Here is a 17,240-nt window from a genome sequence, read left to right as displayed (position 1 = left end):
GTTTCCTGTATTGACCCCGAATGCTCCCTATCATGCTCTCAGCCCGGCGATCAGGCCGTAGCGACAACACTCCAGCCATTTTATTCACCATAATAATCATCCGGCATAATGCTACGGACCGCTCGCTGAAACATGTTTACCACATCCTCTCCCACCAAAACCACGACATCCTCCAAACTCTCCAGCTCATGACTCGGTGGTAATCTTGGCCTTGGGGTTGGTAACCTTGACACCCAGTGCCTTTGCCTTGGCCACGATTTCGATTCGTTTTCGGGAGGAAACAGCAGATGCGATTTCGGCGGCATAGGTTCGGTTGTGCATAAGGAGAAGTTCAACGTCACGGGGGTTGTGAACGAGGAAAGCCTTGTGACCAGAGGGCATCATGTGTCGAGTCTTCTTGTTTGACCCGAAACCAATCTGTAAATTCCTTCAATGTCAGCACGGCGTCCTGGGCGATTTCAAACTTCTCTCTGGGTTTCCCAATCCCAATCTCCAGCGTGTGCAGCAATCATTGACCGTAGGCTTGGAGGCTTGACGTACCGATGGCATGACCATCTGACCCTTGAACCGTCTGCGAACTCGGTTGTCGATACCCTTTGGCTTTCTCCATGCTGAAGGAACACATTTGAATGTGTCGGATTGGTGTCGGTGCCACTTCTTGGGATGCTTCTTGACGATTGCGACGTGCTTCTTTGCGGAGACCATCTGTGCGTGCGTGTCAGCTTTGTTGATAACAGTACTGAATCAGAAACTCCGACCTTGGCGGTGATGTGGTCTTAAACATCTGAAGCAATCTCAAGGATTCAAGTTTGTTCACAGCAGACGGGTCCGGGCTTGGGTGCGAATATTCGCTGCCAAGAGATGAATTTTGTGGGTGGGACGGGCAAGTTGGGTCAAACCGGATTTGGAATAGTCTGGAGCAGCAGTCCCTCTTCTAGAGATTCTACATTTCTGCCATCCCTAGCTGAGTTGCATCGACGAAATATTGCAGAATCACACCTCTTGGTGTTCTAGCATGATCGGAATCCCTCCCTGCTCTCCGCTTCGCAGCATGGCTTCGATCAACTCAAGATCAGCAAGAGCCTCCTCAGGAGACTGTCTGGGATTCGTCGTGCCGGCTGCCAGAGCTTCTCCCCATTTCCTGATTTCCGGAGGCACTCCAGTTTTCTCGTCCTCGATTTCTTCGGTCTTGTCATCTATTGTGACTTTGTTCCGGGTTAGGCTCACGAAGCCCTTGTCGCAGCCAACCGTCCACTCGCTGCCCTTGGCGGTTGTTCCAAAAGATATGGAGATCGTACCAATCGTTCCTTTCTTGCTCTTTGCTGTAGCCTCCACAGTATCCACTGGAGGGAGGTGTTCCTGGAGCTGGGCAGAGTGCGCTGATAGTGACACTAAAGGATTGTGTTTGCCCAACATGAGCCTGAGCCCTGCTACGAAATGGACTCCTCCATCCAGCAGGAAGCCGCCTTGATGCGTCGGAACTTTACGCCATCTATGCACTATCAGCTTTTTATCCTTAGAGAGAAGCGACGGCCTTACGAAGTCTCGAAGTACTTCCCGCCCTCGACTAGGGTTTGCATGCGACATCTAAAAGTCAGCTGGCGGCCCTTGGTCTGAACAGCGTCGGCTGCGTGGTCAAATGAATTCGTGTATCTGACATTCTCGGCAACGCCCCATGTCACATTTTTGCCCACCATCTCAGTCCGATACCATTTAATCAGAGCAACAGCATCTTTCACGTTCTCGGCAACAGGCTTTTCAGAAAGAACATGCTTGCCCGCCAGCAGTGCTTTCCGAATGTAGTCCGGTTGGTTTTTGATAGGTAAGGCAATGATGACTGCTTGAATGTCACTTCGCGCCAGTAGATCATCCAGTGACTTCCCAGCCCCAGAGTCATCAGAGTAGAGATCAACCTTGGATTCGTCTACCTCAAGCGATCGGGCGGATTTTACTGAACGAGAATAGACAGCCTTCAAAGCCAGGTCTTTTGCCGTCTCCACGGCCGGCTATTGATTTGTTAGTAGCGGGCCTCAGCATGGGCCCTTTTTCCACCCACTTTATGTTCCTCTCTGGCGAAAATACCTGCAAGTGCCATGAGTCATGATTGCATTCTCGGCCTCAGATAGACGGCATTACCTCCGCCCAGGATTGCAACTCCAATGGTCATGTTGGCGGCTGTGTTCAATTGCACTTCTACCTTCTGCGAGGTTCTGTAATTCTTAGTGGAAGGCGACTCGAGGAACAAGACTTGCGATCAATGAGATCATATCACGTATGGAGTAGCGTCGTGTTTTACCTCAATTAATGCGGGTTCAGAGTCCGCATTGGCTGACTCAAATCTCTAGCACGTGATAGAGATCTTTCGTCAGAACCCTAGCGACATCGTTCATATGGCGACGTCGAATTTCCAACAATGCACCAGGTAGTTACGAGCTCACGATCCACGACTCGCCGTGGGTGCCAGACCATGTCTCTCGCCTGCGGCGTAGGCGACAACATGGTCGCATCTCAAACCTTCCAGCTTTTGCAACATCTCCTTATTCTCCTTTTCTCCTCGCACTCGTTCTCCCTCATTAACGCCCATTGGATGAGCGTTTTGTAGAGTGGTCCGCTGTTGGTTTATCGGACTCACTCCTTTATCACTCCATTGCCATCTGGCTATAGCAGGATGCTCTTTCGCGGTGAACCTCGTTAATAGACGGTTATCTTCGAACTTAGCAACGATACGACGTTTGACTTATCTCAAGAGAGTGGCACTCGGGCACCTTTGCCAACAGCACTTCATACCACTACGCGAGAAAAGCATCATGCTTTGGGCATCCAAGTTGTCAAACAATTACCGATGTGTCTACTACCAAATGTGGACAGTCTGTTCTTTTACGCCAAAGGAATGGTAGCTTTTGGACACATATACTTTGCTTTTGAGGATTTTCTTAGGGCACATTTGGCCCTTGGTCAACTTGACCATGGTCTTTACGAGATTTACAAGCGAAATCACCTACCTTACCTCCTTAGGACGAGTCGATTGCAACCGGACATGAAGCTCCTAAAGCCAACGTGAGGCGCAATGGTGTTACCAAAGATCTTGATTTTCTGGCAGAGGAAGTCAAACCCTTCTCCCTGTGCCTCCTGATTTGGATGGGGGCATCTCAAAACTGCGTTCGATGATGGATTTTTGGTTGCAGTGTCTCTTCTGCGTGATAGTGAGAAAGATGATGTTATCGAAGAAATGAAACGATTGTTTAGAATGCGTTCTGAGATGATGCAGTTCCTAGATAAAATGACTACAACCGAACCCTCGACCATCGCTCTCGTTTCACCGACGGGAACGATCAATCCACTCATTCATGGTGTTATTGGGCCCGACTTCTCTAATCGCATCTACCTAGAATTGCAAAGCTTCGACTTATGCATCGCTAAGGATAACGGGCAGATCGGCGTGGGGATGCAAAGCGATTCAGGTTGACTGAGTGTGGACGGATGTCGTAAGTCTAGTCCTGCTCGCACACCCCAGGAAGTTTCTTTGCAATCTTGACAAATCTAATTCAGGACTGCAGAAGCACGGAAATTTGTGCTCAGCCTGTCATCTAAAATCCTGCCTGTTACTAATGGCGAAACAGGCCTCATCCAAGAGAAAGAATTTCCACTTCGGCTTGAGAGGCGAATCTACGATATAAAGCTCTCCAGACTATTTCATGAGGTCGTTTGCAATGAGTGACCCAAAAAGATCACATAATGTCGACCTACGGAGGAAGTCTTGAGAAGAGGTAATGTCGGTTTTCATGAGAGACTGTGAACCTGACCGGTGGATTCTTCCAGCGAAGTCGAGGAGCTGTGAACAAAATCAAAGCATGGATCGTTCAATAATGGTGACGCTCCACTGCTGGCTCATGCAGACCAGAAATGCACCTGACCATCATGTTGGAAAGACTCCTACATGATGATCTGTATGAACACCTTTTTGAGGGTTTGCAAAGCCAACATTGGTGGAGGGCATCATTGGGAGAAAAATGGTGGCCCCGTTTGGTACCTTTTTGCCCGGCCGCTCGACACGTGTTCGATCGTCAGCGGGAGGGCTCTCTCGGTGCGGTATTTTGCCCAAGCGCCTAAAGCATGCAGTTTCGAGATGGCAATTCGAAATGAAGGTGGCTAGGCGCCAGCGGCACTTTGAAGATGAAGATTTGGATCCATGACCCTTCTGGTCAGATACACTCCGCTAGGTATCTCGCCTCGTCGAAACAGCCTGATTAAAAGGCACCGTTGACGTTGTGATCTACTGCAGGGGTGGATTGATATGTTATGCCTCATGCAGCATGTGGCTGGCCCCTTTTTTGGGAGGGGGGAACATAAGCAAAGAGCATGTTTTAGCCGCCGTGGAGACACGGTAGCTTTCTGCTACATAACTCTGACGCTAGATTAAGAAGTAGAAGATGCTTGGGGTTGTTGTAAAGGAGAAGGCGCTCCCAACATTTCATCTGTGAAGTATAGGAACGATTACTTCCAGGGCATGGCGGAGTCCGTTCACTGTGTATGACTAGTCGCAAATATAACTCGAGATTCTTGGGCTCAACGGGTTCAAGCAAGTAATGCCTCAGCATGCGAGCATTCGAGGGTGGAACCATGAGCGCCATCGGTATCACTGTGGATCAGTTCTGGAACTCATTCCTCGTTCACGCGGAGCAGGCCGTTCTATTGAAGGACACCTTACTTGGGCGCTATGTCGCCTTCGAAGAATGAAACAACATCCTCGCATCGATATCGAAGTCAGGTTCCTGTGGAAAATCTAAGAGAAGGAAACAAATTCGCCACCATAGACCTTTCAGGGAAGGATGCAGAGGAAGCTCGAGTGTGACGAAGTGGTCAGATTCAACCTCGCTTAGCAGACAAAAAAAGGCCTCGGTTCGTTTCGAGTGCCCAATAAAGTTCATTGGTTGGTCTTAATAGGTGGACGCCAAAACTAATCTGCCCCTAGCGTGCTAGGCGTGGCCGTTTGAGCACCGAATTTTCCTCGCTATTACCATCAAAGCTTAGCAGATATATTGGATTCCGGGGGAGGTCTGTGCACGACGAACCGCTCGCCGAATCTCATGTTTCGGATTTCAAGGAGCTCACCTTCGTCGATGGCTCGCCCCAAAATGTCGATCCCGAAAGCAGATTGCAGAGGGTGTGATTTCGTTATTGTTGTTATGGTGCTTGAGGTCTTGAGCATGGGAAGCTGTTTATTGTGGCTCCAAGATGTATTGCGATGCTGGGCAATACCTCACTTGTGTGGGTTCGGTCGTGGAGTGAGGATAACAGGGACATTCTTGGGCAAGACCCCAATAAGAAATCAAAGCCCCGTGTTTGGGCGATCGCTCCTCGCATGTTCATCGGATGGTGAGAATTTATCCTTCCAACGTGGCGGTGATGATCTTCCATTCAATGCTCTCTTAGGATCAAGAGATGAAAATTGGTCGAGCTCGATCAGGAGTCAGGGTACCGGCGAATTTGACCACTCAAGGGCGGGAATTCTTCGCAAGCGAAGCATCGTGGCAGAACCAAAAGAACCGCTCGTGGTGGTGGTGGAGATGAACTGGACGAATTGGGATCACTTGGCGAGTATCCTTTTGGACAAGCGAGAAGCAGCCATTGACTGCACTTTCCAGCCATTGCTCCAGAACTCAAACTGACTCCTTGAGGTGATCCTTCAAGTCGGACCCTGATGGTTTCTTCTGCTTCAAAACGTAGATCTTTGCTGACACTCAGGGATCGAATTAGTTGCCTTTTATTCTTTTGCCGGGACGTCTTTGACGCAAAGAGCGGTCTGATCATTGATGCCCGCGGCACGAGCGACTTGAATGCATAGAGCTCCGTACCATGCTTCAATCAAGATGCGGCTGGCTCCTACGACTTCTTCGAGATCAACCTGATCCAAAGCATGCAAATATTTGAACAAGCTGGCATATGCAAAGGATCAAACATCCGTATGCACGTATTCTTTTAGTATTCAGCTCTTGCAGCAAACCGGCACCGCAAAGTCGAAAGTACCAAAATACGTATTTCGTATGTAGTTATCTTCTCGGAGAGGAGGGTTGTTTGGTTTGGCGTCAAAGCGACAAGTAGCCTGGGGCCACAACCGGGGATGAAAGAATTTGGGAGACATGATGTACCCAGTTGCGGATGGAGTTTGGGATCTTGTGGAGCCTAGAGGGCCGCCCGGCGTGGACTGGATATGATTGATTCGCGCCAGCGAGGAGATGGAACTCAGAGTGTGCCGAAAGCCGCCATGCCATCAATTGGTGGAAGCAAGTGGCTAAGGGAAAAAGGACAAGGATATGCGTCAAGCTAAGAAGGGGGGCACGGAACTGATGTCTGATGGAGCACTGAAGCTGCTTGCTGGCCTGTGCTCGCGCCATGGCTATTTGCAGGAAAGGCGGCCAAATCTGACAGAGATCGCGATTGCGAACGTCGTAACAATGCAGAGCGACGTTGAGCGATCTACATATCAGACTGGCGCGGATTTAGTATTCGGCACTCAATCTCGTGGTACTGGGACTGGTATCTGCTGTTTGCTGTCAGTTTTCGTTGTACAAAGTAAATTCAACGGGGAAGAAGACCAAGCGCTTTGCGCATGTCAAAGTGAGATGCCCGAGAGTGGTGAATGCTCCTTGCTCCCAGCAAGAGTAAAATTCAGGACGATTACGGAGTGAAGCCACCTGGACGACAATGGGGTGGACAGATTTGGTATGATTAAGAGAATGGACTGGACTTGGGAAAATGGCAGGATGCCAGTGTCATTGTCAAACGCAAATGAGTGGGCGTGAGGACAAATCCATCAACGCCCGCATCCACATGCCAAGCGACAATGCGGACGACGGTCGAGGAGAAGAGTGCCTGTGTAGGATAGGGAACTGGACTAATCATAGTAGTGTATCAGCAATGGGGAGTGATACTGGTAGCGTTTGGGCGACGTGCAGTAGATAGTATGAGTGGTAGGTACTCTTTTCTGCTAGTATTTGCTTAAGGCCCTTTGGTATTGCAGCACGATTAGCCTGAGTTTTTCTCCGCACGCCTGCAGGAGAAGACGTCTGCTAGCAGAACGCAGGAGATAGTAATTACTAGGCAACATGATGTACTGTGGTACCAAGGATTTGGAGGTGGTCTGCGTTGACCGTGATCCATGGTGCAATATCGGGTACTGTTGTCTGATGTCTGAATTGAGCTATCGTTGTAAACCACTGTAATTCAGAAGCAGGCCCGGCTTGATGCCACCATCAGCCCAACGTGCGCCGAAGGGCCCGTACCCCGGCCCTGGTACGTGCCATGTGCAGCAATGCCACTGCCAGACACCAAACTGCCATAGCAGGTCTCCCTCAGGCTATTATTGCTTTGGCTGCTAGGCGCTCCTCGTGTAGAGAGACGCATCCCAAGTCCAATCCAGCTCACTGGCACTGGCGGCACTGCGGCACGACAACCGACACTGACACAGCCCATCGGGACCCAACAACCAACACACCCGTCCCAAGCTACCAGGACTAGATATGATTTTCCACATGGGTCGGCCATCTGCTTAGGACTATCAACGACCATGCCCTCAGCCCATCATCCTAGTTACCGAGTCCATCCTTTTTGTTTGGCTGCTAAGTCTGCCAGCCATCCTTGCCGGCAAGCCTGTGCATCATCCCCAGCACCATGCAATGGATTCAACTTGTCCTCTCCCTGATCCTGATCCTTAACTGCCCTCATCGTTCAGGATCCATCGTTCCGACGTCCTAGCTTTGGCTTTTCTCCTCTTTTTCCCTACAGTATCTCCACCTCACCACCGCAACCATCTCCATTTCTATCTTGACAATCGCCTTTTCTCTGACCTTCTCTTGACCTTCGCTGCGTCTCGTTGATCCATCCTTCATTTCTTCCTCCTACACCTCCTTGCCACAGTGGCCATCAACAGTTCAAACCCTTCTGGCCGACTGGCCGATCCTCCACGTTCGAGGGACTTACCGGCAGCCCTCTTCAGGACCCCCGGGCATCGTCGATCTTCCCATTTCACAACATCGTCCGTGACCAAACAGCCGGCTCCGAGATACGACCCATCGGCTCACCTGGAACTTTTATCCGCCTCACCCAAATCTTCCACCTTTGCCTTCCTCGCTCTCTGACTCCGTTTACAAAACAAATCGCTACGCTCCTTCTCATTGTGTTGGCCCAAACAACTCTGTCGCCGCCCGCTTGCAAAGTCGATGGCCCGCGCGCTGGCGACAGGGATCTCGTTACCCGACAAGTAACATTCCAGTCCACTCCGCCGGAATTCCAACCACCAATTGACACCTGACAATTCATCACCACCCCCGATCCCCTGGGTCAGCCAACAACCAATAGCCCGCACCGTATAACCATCTGATCTTCCTTCTCGGGCCGTTTGTTGCCCTCCATCTTCTATGATCCTCTCCGTTATTAGGCCTTTCATTTACATACGCCAATGGAGACTGCAGAACCACCATCAGCAAGGAAGGAAAAGAAGGGTTTGAGAAGGGTCTGGAACAAAATCAGAGAAATATTCAAACACAAACCAACCACCTCCACAGCTCCATCTACTCAAGCAACTGCGCCAACCACATCTGTCGCCCCTCCCCCTACAGAGCCTGTGGCCACCTCAATACCGTCAGTATCAATCAAGCCTTCGTTATCCTCGCTAATTGTCAGTAGGGAACCGTCGACCGAGCAACCACCAAAGATCGAAGTAGACGACACGATTGAAGACTTTGCAGAACTTGTCGAGCCTTCTACGCACCTACCTCCAAAAGAGTCCGCTACCGCTGCTATAGAAACAACACAAGATCCGCGAAACGAATCACAAATGCGCTTCAACAAAGCCCAGGCAATCTTTGCTAAGTATAACCTTGAGCTAAGGGAATCCGAATGGGACATGAGGCCGAAAGTTCCATATGAAAGGGTGTCCAAGAATATTCGAATGAGGGTCAAATATACCTGCCATAACTGTTCCACCACTTTCGGCCATGACAGAGTCTGCATCGGTTGCCAACACCGTCGTTGTGCACAATGCTCACGGTATCCACCGAGAAAGGATCGGACGAAATCTTCTCAGAAGACACCCGCGCCTCCACCTGTCGAGTCTACAACTGAAGCACCCCGACCGAGTGGTGAAGGAGCATGCCATGAATGTCAGACGGGCTTCGAACTAGGTGCTCAAGAATGTCCTAATTGCTATCACCAAATATGTGAGAGGTGTCTCCAGGAAGCCACAATTACCGTCGAAAATACTCCCGGCAGACCGGCAGAACAGAAACCGATTCAAGAATCGGCTCAGGAGGGATCAACCACCACGATCTAGCGTCATCCTCGACATGGACGGCTTGGTTTATTCGGCCCAACTCAGCATACTCTTCGGCTTCCGACTTTTTTTTTTTTTTTCCAAATTCATTTTAAGCATTTCTATGATGCGATGACGACCATTCCCACTTTACGAATTGCTTTTCTTGAATCTGAGCGTTCCCGTCCTAATCTCCATATGGTGGCGTCATGGGGTGTTCGTTTAAAACCCTTTCATTGAGTATTGAAAGGGTTTGGGAGTCATGTGCGAAAAGCGAGAGTTTTCCTCTAAATTTTGGGATTTCCTTGGGTCACGGTTCATATTCTCTCCCTTTTTGGAAGAAGACGAAGAAGAGATTGATTTAACAGCGGACTGGGAAAGGGAAGGGCAAAGGGGGAAGAGTAAGGTCTTTGGAAGGACATGGAAAAGGATACCAGGGTAAGCCCCGGAAGTGACACAAGAGCTAGAGTTGGAAGGAAATATCAAGAAACCAAGGACAGACGGACTCCAAAATTTTTTTTTTTCCGGGAAATGAGGACGTGAACAGATCGAAAACAACCAGTTTCTTCACTCCTAACTACCATCTTTTTTCTATTGTGCGTCCCAATTGTGCTGCTGATGTTTGATTTGTGCAGAAATTTACTTCTCGAGGCCACGCTTTCTATAGAAAAAGTTTGCCGGGCTCACATCGTTCATCGCTCAACTACGATTCTTATCCTTCAGAATCACTCAAACTTACAATGTTACTGCTGCTGACGGACAAAATGGGACAGATAATTCGGATCACAATCATACCTACACAGAATTTCAAATGGACACAGCATTTCATCTTCACAGCCTCGTCAGAGAACAGAACAATCGGGTTGAACCCATCATTCCATCACATCCGTCTCAACCTAGGTCTTCTCTTCTGTCGAAATGCTCGACTCTCTTGGTCGAGTTGTACGTTTCTAGGCGAAAAACTATCTCCTGACTGCTGCTCTATTCATTCTCCCTCCCCTCCTTCCGGGGAGCCTCCCGCCTTTCCGGTCTCGCCTTCCGAAGCATATTTTTAGTCTCGATCTGAACAAGGATAACGATATGGCCGACAGATCGGGACCTGGACTACACGGGTGTGGATACGAATGTGGATTAGGATGTGGATGTGGTTTCTCGTCTGTTTCAACTTGCACGGATGGGGGTCGCAGCCAGAGCTTAGAACCACACGGCTCGGGGAAGAGGAAGGAGCGGGGAATGGCAACTAGGCTTGTGCCTACCAAGGGAAGGAAAAATGGATGCAGAAGATACGGATGGATATGGATGGATGAGTAGGACACTACTGACCCCTATAGCTGGGCTGTGGCTGGTCGGCGACTCTTGACTCTTGCCTGCGACGTCGCATGACGAAGGAGCACGGCAAGCAACTAGTCCTATAGTATCTACTGGGCATTGACAGAGCGTTTGTCCAAGTTGGGATATCCATGAGGTAGAGGAAGGCTCGTAGTTCATGGATCCAAAGGCTTTCAACTGCCAGGTGACCCTAGGTAATACATGAAGAGGAGATGATTAAAATCGTGAGAAGGTCTCGACGTCTTGCATTTGGTGGTCTTGAGGTTGGATGGGATACGTTGTGGAATGGCCTGAGGGTATTGTGGGGACGCTCGAGGGTCCACGGTATAGATAGTATGGGTCTGGCCAGGCATGATCTCCGAATTATATACCAGTACGTACTGGTATTAAACTTACTCTCTACCAGATAGAGGACACAGCCCAGCCTCTTGTCTCCTCTACAGCGAACCAAAACAGCGGAGAAAATATGCAGGACGGCGACCAGTCAAAGACCATGATCCAGGAAATGAGAAGCTCCAACTCTGGAAGTTAGTGATATCAATTTGCTACGCTGTGGAGTGTGAGTATATGGTATGGAGTGGGATGATGCTATGTCCCGTGTGTCGTTGGCTGTGATATAGTGGCTTGTAAGCTGGCTAGGAGAATATCGATCATCAGCCAGGATCGATCCGTCTCGGAACTCTTTGAAACGGAGGAAGAGGTCTCGCGCACTCGTTGTATCCATTTGCGACTCGTGAGACTCAATCGAACAAGCTCAAACTTACGAGAAAATCCTGGTGTGGGTGCCATAAGCAATTTCTGCCTGAACGATTCTGTTCAGGTACCAAGGCATTCCGACCGAAGCAGGATCGACGGACCATGGAGATCCGTAAGATGGAATCAAGGCTGAAACCCTTGAATCCTGTCTGATGTGCGGCCACGCGTTTTTGGTGTGTGAATACGAGCACGTTTTTCCCTTTCTGTCCCTTTCCACGAGCAAGGGGGCCCGAAAGAAATCACGTCAGCCTGAAAGGCTGGTTGAACTGGTACCTTACTTTAATGATCCTCCCGAAGCGGTCGGTATGCAACAGAATTATCTCGTAACGCAGTTCCGTAGAGCGATGGGTGGATGAGGTCGTGGGCATGACCGGGAAAGGAGTTTGCCTTAAAAACTTCCGCGCCTACAGGTACGAACCTTGTTCCCCTCTGTCGCGGATGTACCGGTGAGATATGGGTTGTATTACCGGCATCCCCGACTTGACATGCTAAGAGTCCCTCCGGTCGCTGTTCTCTAGTCAGCGTAAGTGTGCCATTTCAGTAGACGGGATGGAGTAAAATGATGGAAAAGACAGGCAAATATGGAATCCTTCAGGCTGGGCCAGTTCGAAGTTCCGGACAGAATTGCCTTTGAAAGCCTGGATGGATGATTCCCCCCCCCTGAACTTGACTCGAGCCAAGCTTGCTCATCCCACGCCTCAGAAGATCCAGTCTACTGTAGAAACGAGTGGGAGGGCAAAATGACGCCTTTCCTCGAATTGCATTTGTCGACCTCGAAGGGCTTGGAGACGGGTAGGTAGCGAAGGCTTGGTTAGGACTTGCGTTTACCGAGATATTATCGCCCGGCAGTTGAGTGACTATTCTGGGTGCCGGTGACAATCGGATGTAGCTATCTGTCCAACGTGATTTTCGAAATTACTGAGAAATGTGAAGTGGCATGATCTTTGGGGACCTAGCACAGTCGCACCATTACCTGTTGTCGCTAAAAGTCTTTCAAAGGCGTGGATTCGGGATCAAGCGGACCACTATCCGATCACTGCTCATGAGATACTATCTATGTTGGACATGTTGGACCCTCACTAGCTTCCATGAAAGATCAGCTGGATAGTGGACACCACAGATTGTTGTTTCAAGTGACTTGACTCGAACCTGAATCGTACTGAATCGTCACCGAGTCCAGCCTCTAGCTACCTATAAGCGAAATGACTCTGCACGGTGAAAATACTGGGACAGGATGTGACCGATAGGAAAAGTGGGGATGCTCCAGCTAGGTGGGCAGTGTATTTGAAACAGAGTAGAGATCAGGCTGAGGAGGCCAACATTGAGACATGAAGCAACCATGTCTCTGGGATCATGGATTAGTCGTGAGAACGGGGTGTATAGCCTCTATATCCAAGATATGGATCCCGAGGGCACGGAACGGGACGAAGAAAGTGGCCGTTGAAAGCCGTTTTGAGAGCCTATATCGCGATATAGTTTTGTTCTGCATTCTTTCCCCTTTCCCAGTGGCTGGCGGAATCTTCTTCTGGTGGTCCAGACTGAAAATGACCGATATTGAAGGGAATCGCAAGGCGAGTCATTGGGAACTCGCGTATCCTGGTTGATAGTCTAATATGACTCTCTACCCTGGGCGAACGTGGTAAGTGAAGACCATAGGCTTGAGAAGGTGTGGGGTTTGAATCTGGTTGCATTTCCGTCTGGCGGTTGGGAGTCAAGAGACTCCTAAATTTTCCGCAACCAAGTGGGTCAGGATTTCGGGGTAGCAGTGGAACTTTGTGAGGATGGGCGGATTGGAGATCAAACAGTTATCAGCTTATCGTGATGAAGATCATGGTGTCGTGGAGTACGATGATTCGGTGGGTGTTGTCAATTTTGTCTGCCCCTCTTAGATGCCGCTTTCCGGTGTCCCGAGGCGTCGGTCGGCAATGGTTTCCCCTCTCCAGAATTAGCTTGATTTTAAGGTTCAACGGCCCTCGCGGACCGAACCTTCCGCCGACCGCCCAAACCACGCCCACCTGGGCACCATTGGCAGCCCACATTCTAGGCTGCAGCTAATTTTGTTTAACTAGAATGGCGACCACAAGCGCCGACCCTGCTTGAGTTCCGGTCATCATTCAAACTGAATTTGGCGGTTATAATTAACACTTGCCGGTGACTGATGGTACAGAGTACCATGCCCCATCTATCTGAGAAGAGTTCATACCGGCCTTTTCCTGCGAGAAATATCACTTGATATTGATCATTTTTACTAGATCACGGCAGAGGACCGTTTTACGTGGCCTATTCCCCTTGATTTGTCACCACTACGTGTTACAGAATTTATCAGACCAATTTGATACTCCTGCAACTCGATGACGAATTGCCCATCCCTTCGAAGCTTGTCAGGGTCACGATGGTCCGGACATAAGCCTACAAGACAAAATGCCTGCTATCCACGTTGGCACATATATCCTCCCTATGATTTGGCGTCATGTCGGTTCAATGGTACAGGGTCAGCGAATATGTCGGTGCTCGCAGTCACCATGATTCCAGGCTACTCCCAGAAATTCCGAATTTGATGGCTCTGCTCGAGTTCGCGCACTTGGACACTCTGGTTGTCGATAACAATACCCTTTTTACAACCATATAGACTTCAAACAGGGAACACCGAGTGTCTACACATCCTCATGGTGAGTAGTACGTGATCCGCAACCTGTCTCAACATTTATGCCTCGGACCACCCGTTTGCCTGTCCTTCTTTGACAAGGAGCTAAAGCGCTCTTTTCACGGACATGGGACCGCTGGTTTTACCTTCGCGACTTGATTGAAAATGAGTTTCCAAGGAATGAGCGTCGAGTTGATTGCGTTCGGCCATGTCCTAATTCAGGTGCAACAGCTATTCTACGGGAGGCAACAACGACCAAACAGAAAGTTGCAAGAATTGGTGTCGTGCTCGTGATATTCATCAGCATTAGAATATCAACCGTGGCCGTGTATGATTGTGATCGAATGCTTGCTGATCCCGGACACTATTTCCTCCTAGAGACTATTGACGTATGTACATCCGATGCAACCATGATACGAGAAAGCCCTTTTCCTGGAGATCCGCCCCCTTCTGATGTACCAGATCTTCGCAATCGCACATTCGGCGCTGCCCACAACATACCCTTTGGCTGTAAGCGGTCATGCCATCTGGTATGCGTGGCAAACAACAGTCAGAAGAGTACTCCTAGCCAACATGCCTCGATCAGAAGGGAAGTAGTACCTACATATAACTACATGGGACATCAAAACTTTTCTCAGACGTGAAAGGAATAGAGCTAGGCACAATCTGTGGGATCAAGAATGTATTTTGCTTTCTTTCTCATCTGCAGCCCAACTAGCTCATCAAGCCCCTTCTCAGCTGCTTTTCATCCTCTTCACTTTCCTCCTCAGTCTCCTCTTCCTCACTCTCTTCCTCATCGGTTTCCTCGCTTTCTGTCTCTTCCTCGGTTTCCTCTTCTTCCTCCTCACTCTCTGCCAGCCAGTCGTCCAAAGTCCTGGGTTTTGCATTCACTTTCGTCGATCGCGCAGCCACAACCTTCTCCAACCCTTGCTCTTTAACCGCCTCATCAAGTCTCCGGCTAGCTGCTACCGTTGTAGCTTTTCTTGGGCTTATTGGCACATACTCGTCTTTCTCGCCACCGTCCATGGCATCTCGAAGTTTTGGGTCCGGTTCGTGGTCTTCTTCCACCCAGTCAGGCAGTTCCTGATAGCCGGGAAGCCCGAGCATGCCGACGACGTCTTTCCCAAGGACGAGGGTGGTGCTGCCGAGCATCAAACCCTTCCGACTCTCAGAAGGAGAGGGTGGGTGAGGGACTGGTTTGGGTGCCAAGAGGAGGAGAGCTGCAAGCTGCGTGGATCTAGGGTCGGCGAGGAGAGCTTTGAATAATCGAGCTCGGTCGCGAAGGTCGTATGAGGTATCGTAGCGAGCGAGGAGTTGAATGTGGTTCCATAATTTGACGATTGGATGGGCCAGAGCGACCGCGCTATGAGAGGTCTCTGCACCATTGTCTTGCGATGCTGCAGCGTCGGTCCTCTCGCTTTGTGAGTCGGTAAACTGCTGCTGCAAAAACAATAGGTAAACTTTGGCAGCCAGCAAAATGATCTGTTGCTTCGCAGACTCGCTTTCATCTGCAAATCCTTTAGTCAAGATCCGTAAGACATCTGGGGCGATGTTGTTATCTGGGTCAAGACTGGCGAATTCTCCCACAAGCCAAATGATTGTTGCTCGGGCATCTGGACTTGTCGTTCTGTCCAGATTCCTCGCTAACCGGACGACGGTTTTCCGATGGGAAGTAGGATCCTGCTGGATGAGATGGCGCATGACTGTAAGCACCTCTGACACCAGAACGTTGTCAAAGCTGGAGATTTGATTAAGAAGGACCTGGAAGCACCAATGCGCATTCTTCGGATCGGATTGTGCGCAACGTCCAATGGCCCGGACCGACTCACGGATGAGTTCGATATCTGAGCTGTGAGAGAAATGCCCAAGTTCATTTAAAATAATAGACTTGAGATGTAATGCCGCATGAGGAAAGATAAGCGTGAGAAGCTCAATTTTCAGCTTCCATATCTGCGGCGAATCTTGTGTTCGGAGGAGGAAATGTGATGCGTAGGGCACAAAAAGCTCGGGCGCTGATAATGAGACCAACACAATATTGCATAATGCTACTTCTTCCACTTCTGAGGGTCCGCGCATAAGTCCAACTAGTGGTCCAACAGCTTCTTGGAGATATTCAGGTGCGCCCAGATACAGAAAACAACTGGCGACAGAGTTGATAACGGCTGAACTTCGACTCCGGAGTAAAGGTCTACAGGCGTTGAGGAAGAGTTCCAAATCAGGGTCCAAGATCTGGACCGCTTCGTCTGTCTCAACAACCGCATCGGATTCGTCTTCATAGAATCCCTTTTTGTTGGCTTTGGTAACCCTGTGAGTCTTCCGAGGAAAACAACGTCGGCCGTAGAAGAGTAGAAGCTTCAGCGTTGCAAGTTGGCTCCACTCATCCATATCGACGAGCTTCTTTACCAGACTTCGGTAGTGTTTATGAATAAGATCGATTCGTTCAGGACATATTTCCAGGAATGCCTGAACAGCAGGGCCAACAACGAAGTATTGCTTGTCGCTTAATAGCGTGGATAGGTAGTCGAGCAGTTGTGGAAGAGTGTTGGGGTCAAGATTGTAACACTTTGGAATGGCCAGGGCAGCGGCTTTTCGAACATGGGGGCTCATGTCGCCCACGCCTCGTTTGATGGCCAAAGAGACAATCTGACTGATAACCGGGACTCTCATTCCCGACATCGTGCGTAGAGCAAGAGCTCGAACCTGGGGATTTTGATCGGTCAGAGACTTTTGAATTGCATTAACCGAGAGCAGAGCCAGGTCTGGATCGGATTCGGCATAGTGGAGGAGATAGATGTAGACGAGTTTCTTGACCTCGAGGTTTGGATTTGCGACATTTTTGACGACTGACGAGAAATAGGGGAGACAAGGTTTATTTTGAAACATCATCTGGACCATATCAGCCTTCAAGATGCACTATTGAAAAGAGAGAGATAGAAGACGCACAGATGTCACTTTCTTCAAACCTTCTAGGATATCGCGATCATTCCTGCTGTCTAGGAGAGCTTTGAGCTTCGCAAATGGAATGTTCCGGGAAGACGATCCGCCCCCTTTGAGCGATTTGGATAGGCTCATAGCCTGAGCTGCTTCCACCGTTAGTTCTCGTGCTTGAGTGGGATCAGCATATTGAAGCTAGGCCGGATTCATTCTGACTCACCCGGGTCCATCAAAGACGAGATGCGAGAGACCGACTCCATGGTGGTG

At 49.7% G+C, this 17,240-nt stretch overlaps 4 protein-coding genes across 4 annotated transcripts; 1 reads left to right on the top strand and 3 right to left on the bottom strand.

Annotated features, from left to right (window-relative positions):
* Positions 1 to 186: 186 nt before the first annotated feature.
* Z518_02961 (60S ribosomal protein L32) lies at positions 187 to 705 on the bottom strand (the record flags this gene model as incomplete). The annotated part of the gene is made up of 2 exons (XM_013419987.1): positions 187 to 417; positions 541 to 705. The coding sequence occupies 2 exons, from the start codon at positions 703 to 705 to the stop codon at positions 187 to 189; spliced, it is 396 nt and encodes a 131-aa protein (XP_013275441.1).
* Positions 706 to 993: 288 nt separating this feature from the next.
* Z518_02960 (uncharacterized protein) lies at positions 994 to 2,095 on the bottom strand (the record flags this gene model as incomplete). The annotated part of the gene is made up of 3 exons (XM_013419986.1): positions 994 to 1,492; positions 1,540 to 2,006; positions 2,057 to 2,095. 3 exons carry the CDS (start codon positions 2,093 to 2,095, stop codon positions 994 to 996), a joined length of 1,005 nt encoding a protein of 334 aa, XP_013275440.1.
* Positions 2,096 to 8,458: 6,363 nt separating this feature from the next.
* On the top strand, positions 8,459 to 9,331 carry Z518_02959 (uncharacterized protein; the record flags this gene model as incomplete). Its single annotated transcript, XM_013419985.1, has 1 exon — positions 8,459 to 9,331. The coding sequence occupies one exon, from the start codon at positions 8,459 to 8,461 to the stop codon at positions 9,329 to 9,331; it is 873 nt and encodes a 290-aa protein (XP_013275439.1).
* Positions 9,332 to 14,753: 5,422 nt separating this feature from the next.
* Z518_02958 (uncharacterized protein) lies at positions 14,754 to 17,233 on the bottom strand (the record flags this gene model as incomplete). The annotated part of the gene is made up of 3 exons (XM_013419984.1): positions 14,754 to 16,925; positions 16,983 to 17,143; positions 17,194 to 17,233. 3 exons carry the CDS (start codon positions 17,231 to 17,233, stop codon positions 14,754 to 14,756), a joined length of 2,373 nt encoding a protein of 790 aa, XP_013275438.1.
* Between the last annotated feature and the right edge of the window lie 7 nt (positions 17,234 to 17,240).

This window comes from Rhinocladiella mackenziei, assembly GCF_000835555.1.
Source record: "Rhinocladiella mackenziei CBS 650.93 unplaced genomic scaffold supercont1.2, whole genome shotgun sequence".
NCBI lineage: Eukaryota > Fungi > Ascomycota > Eurotiomycetes > Chaetothyriales > Herpotrichiellaceae > Rhinocladiella > Rhinocladiella mackenziei.
This window is presented reverse-complemented; position numbering and strand designations above follow the sequence as displayed.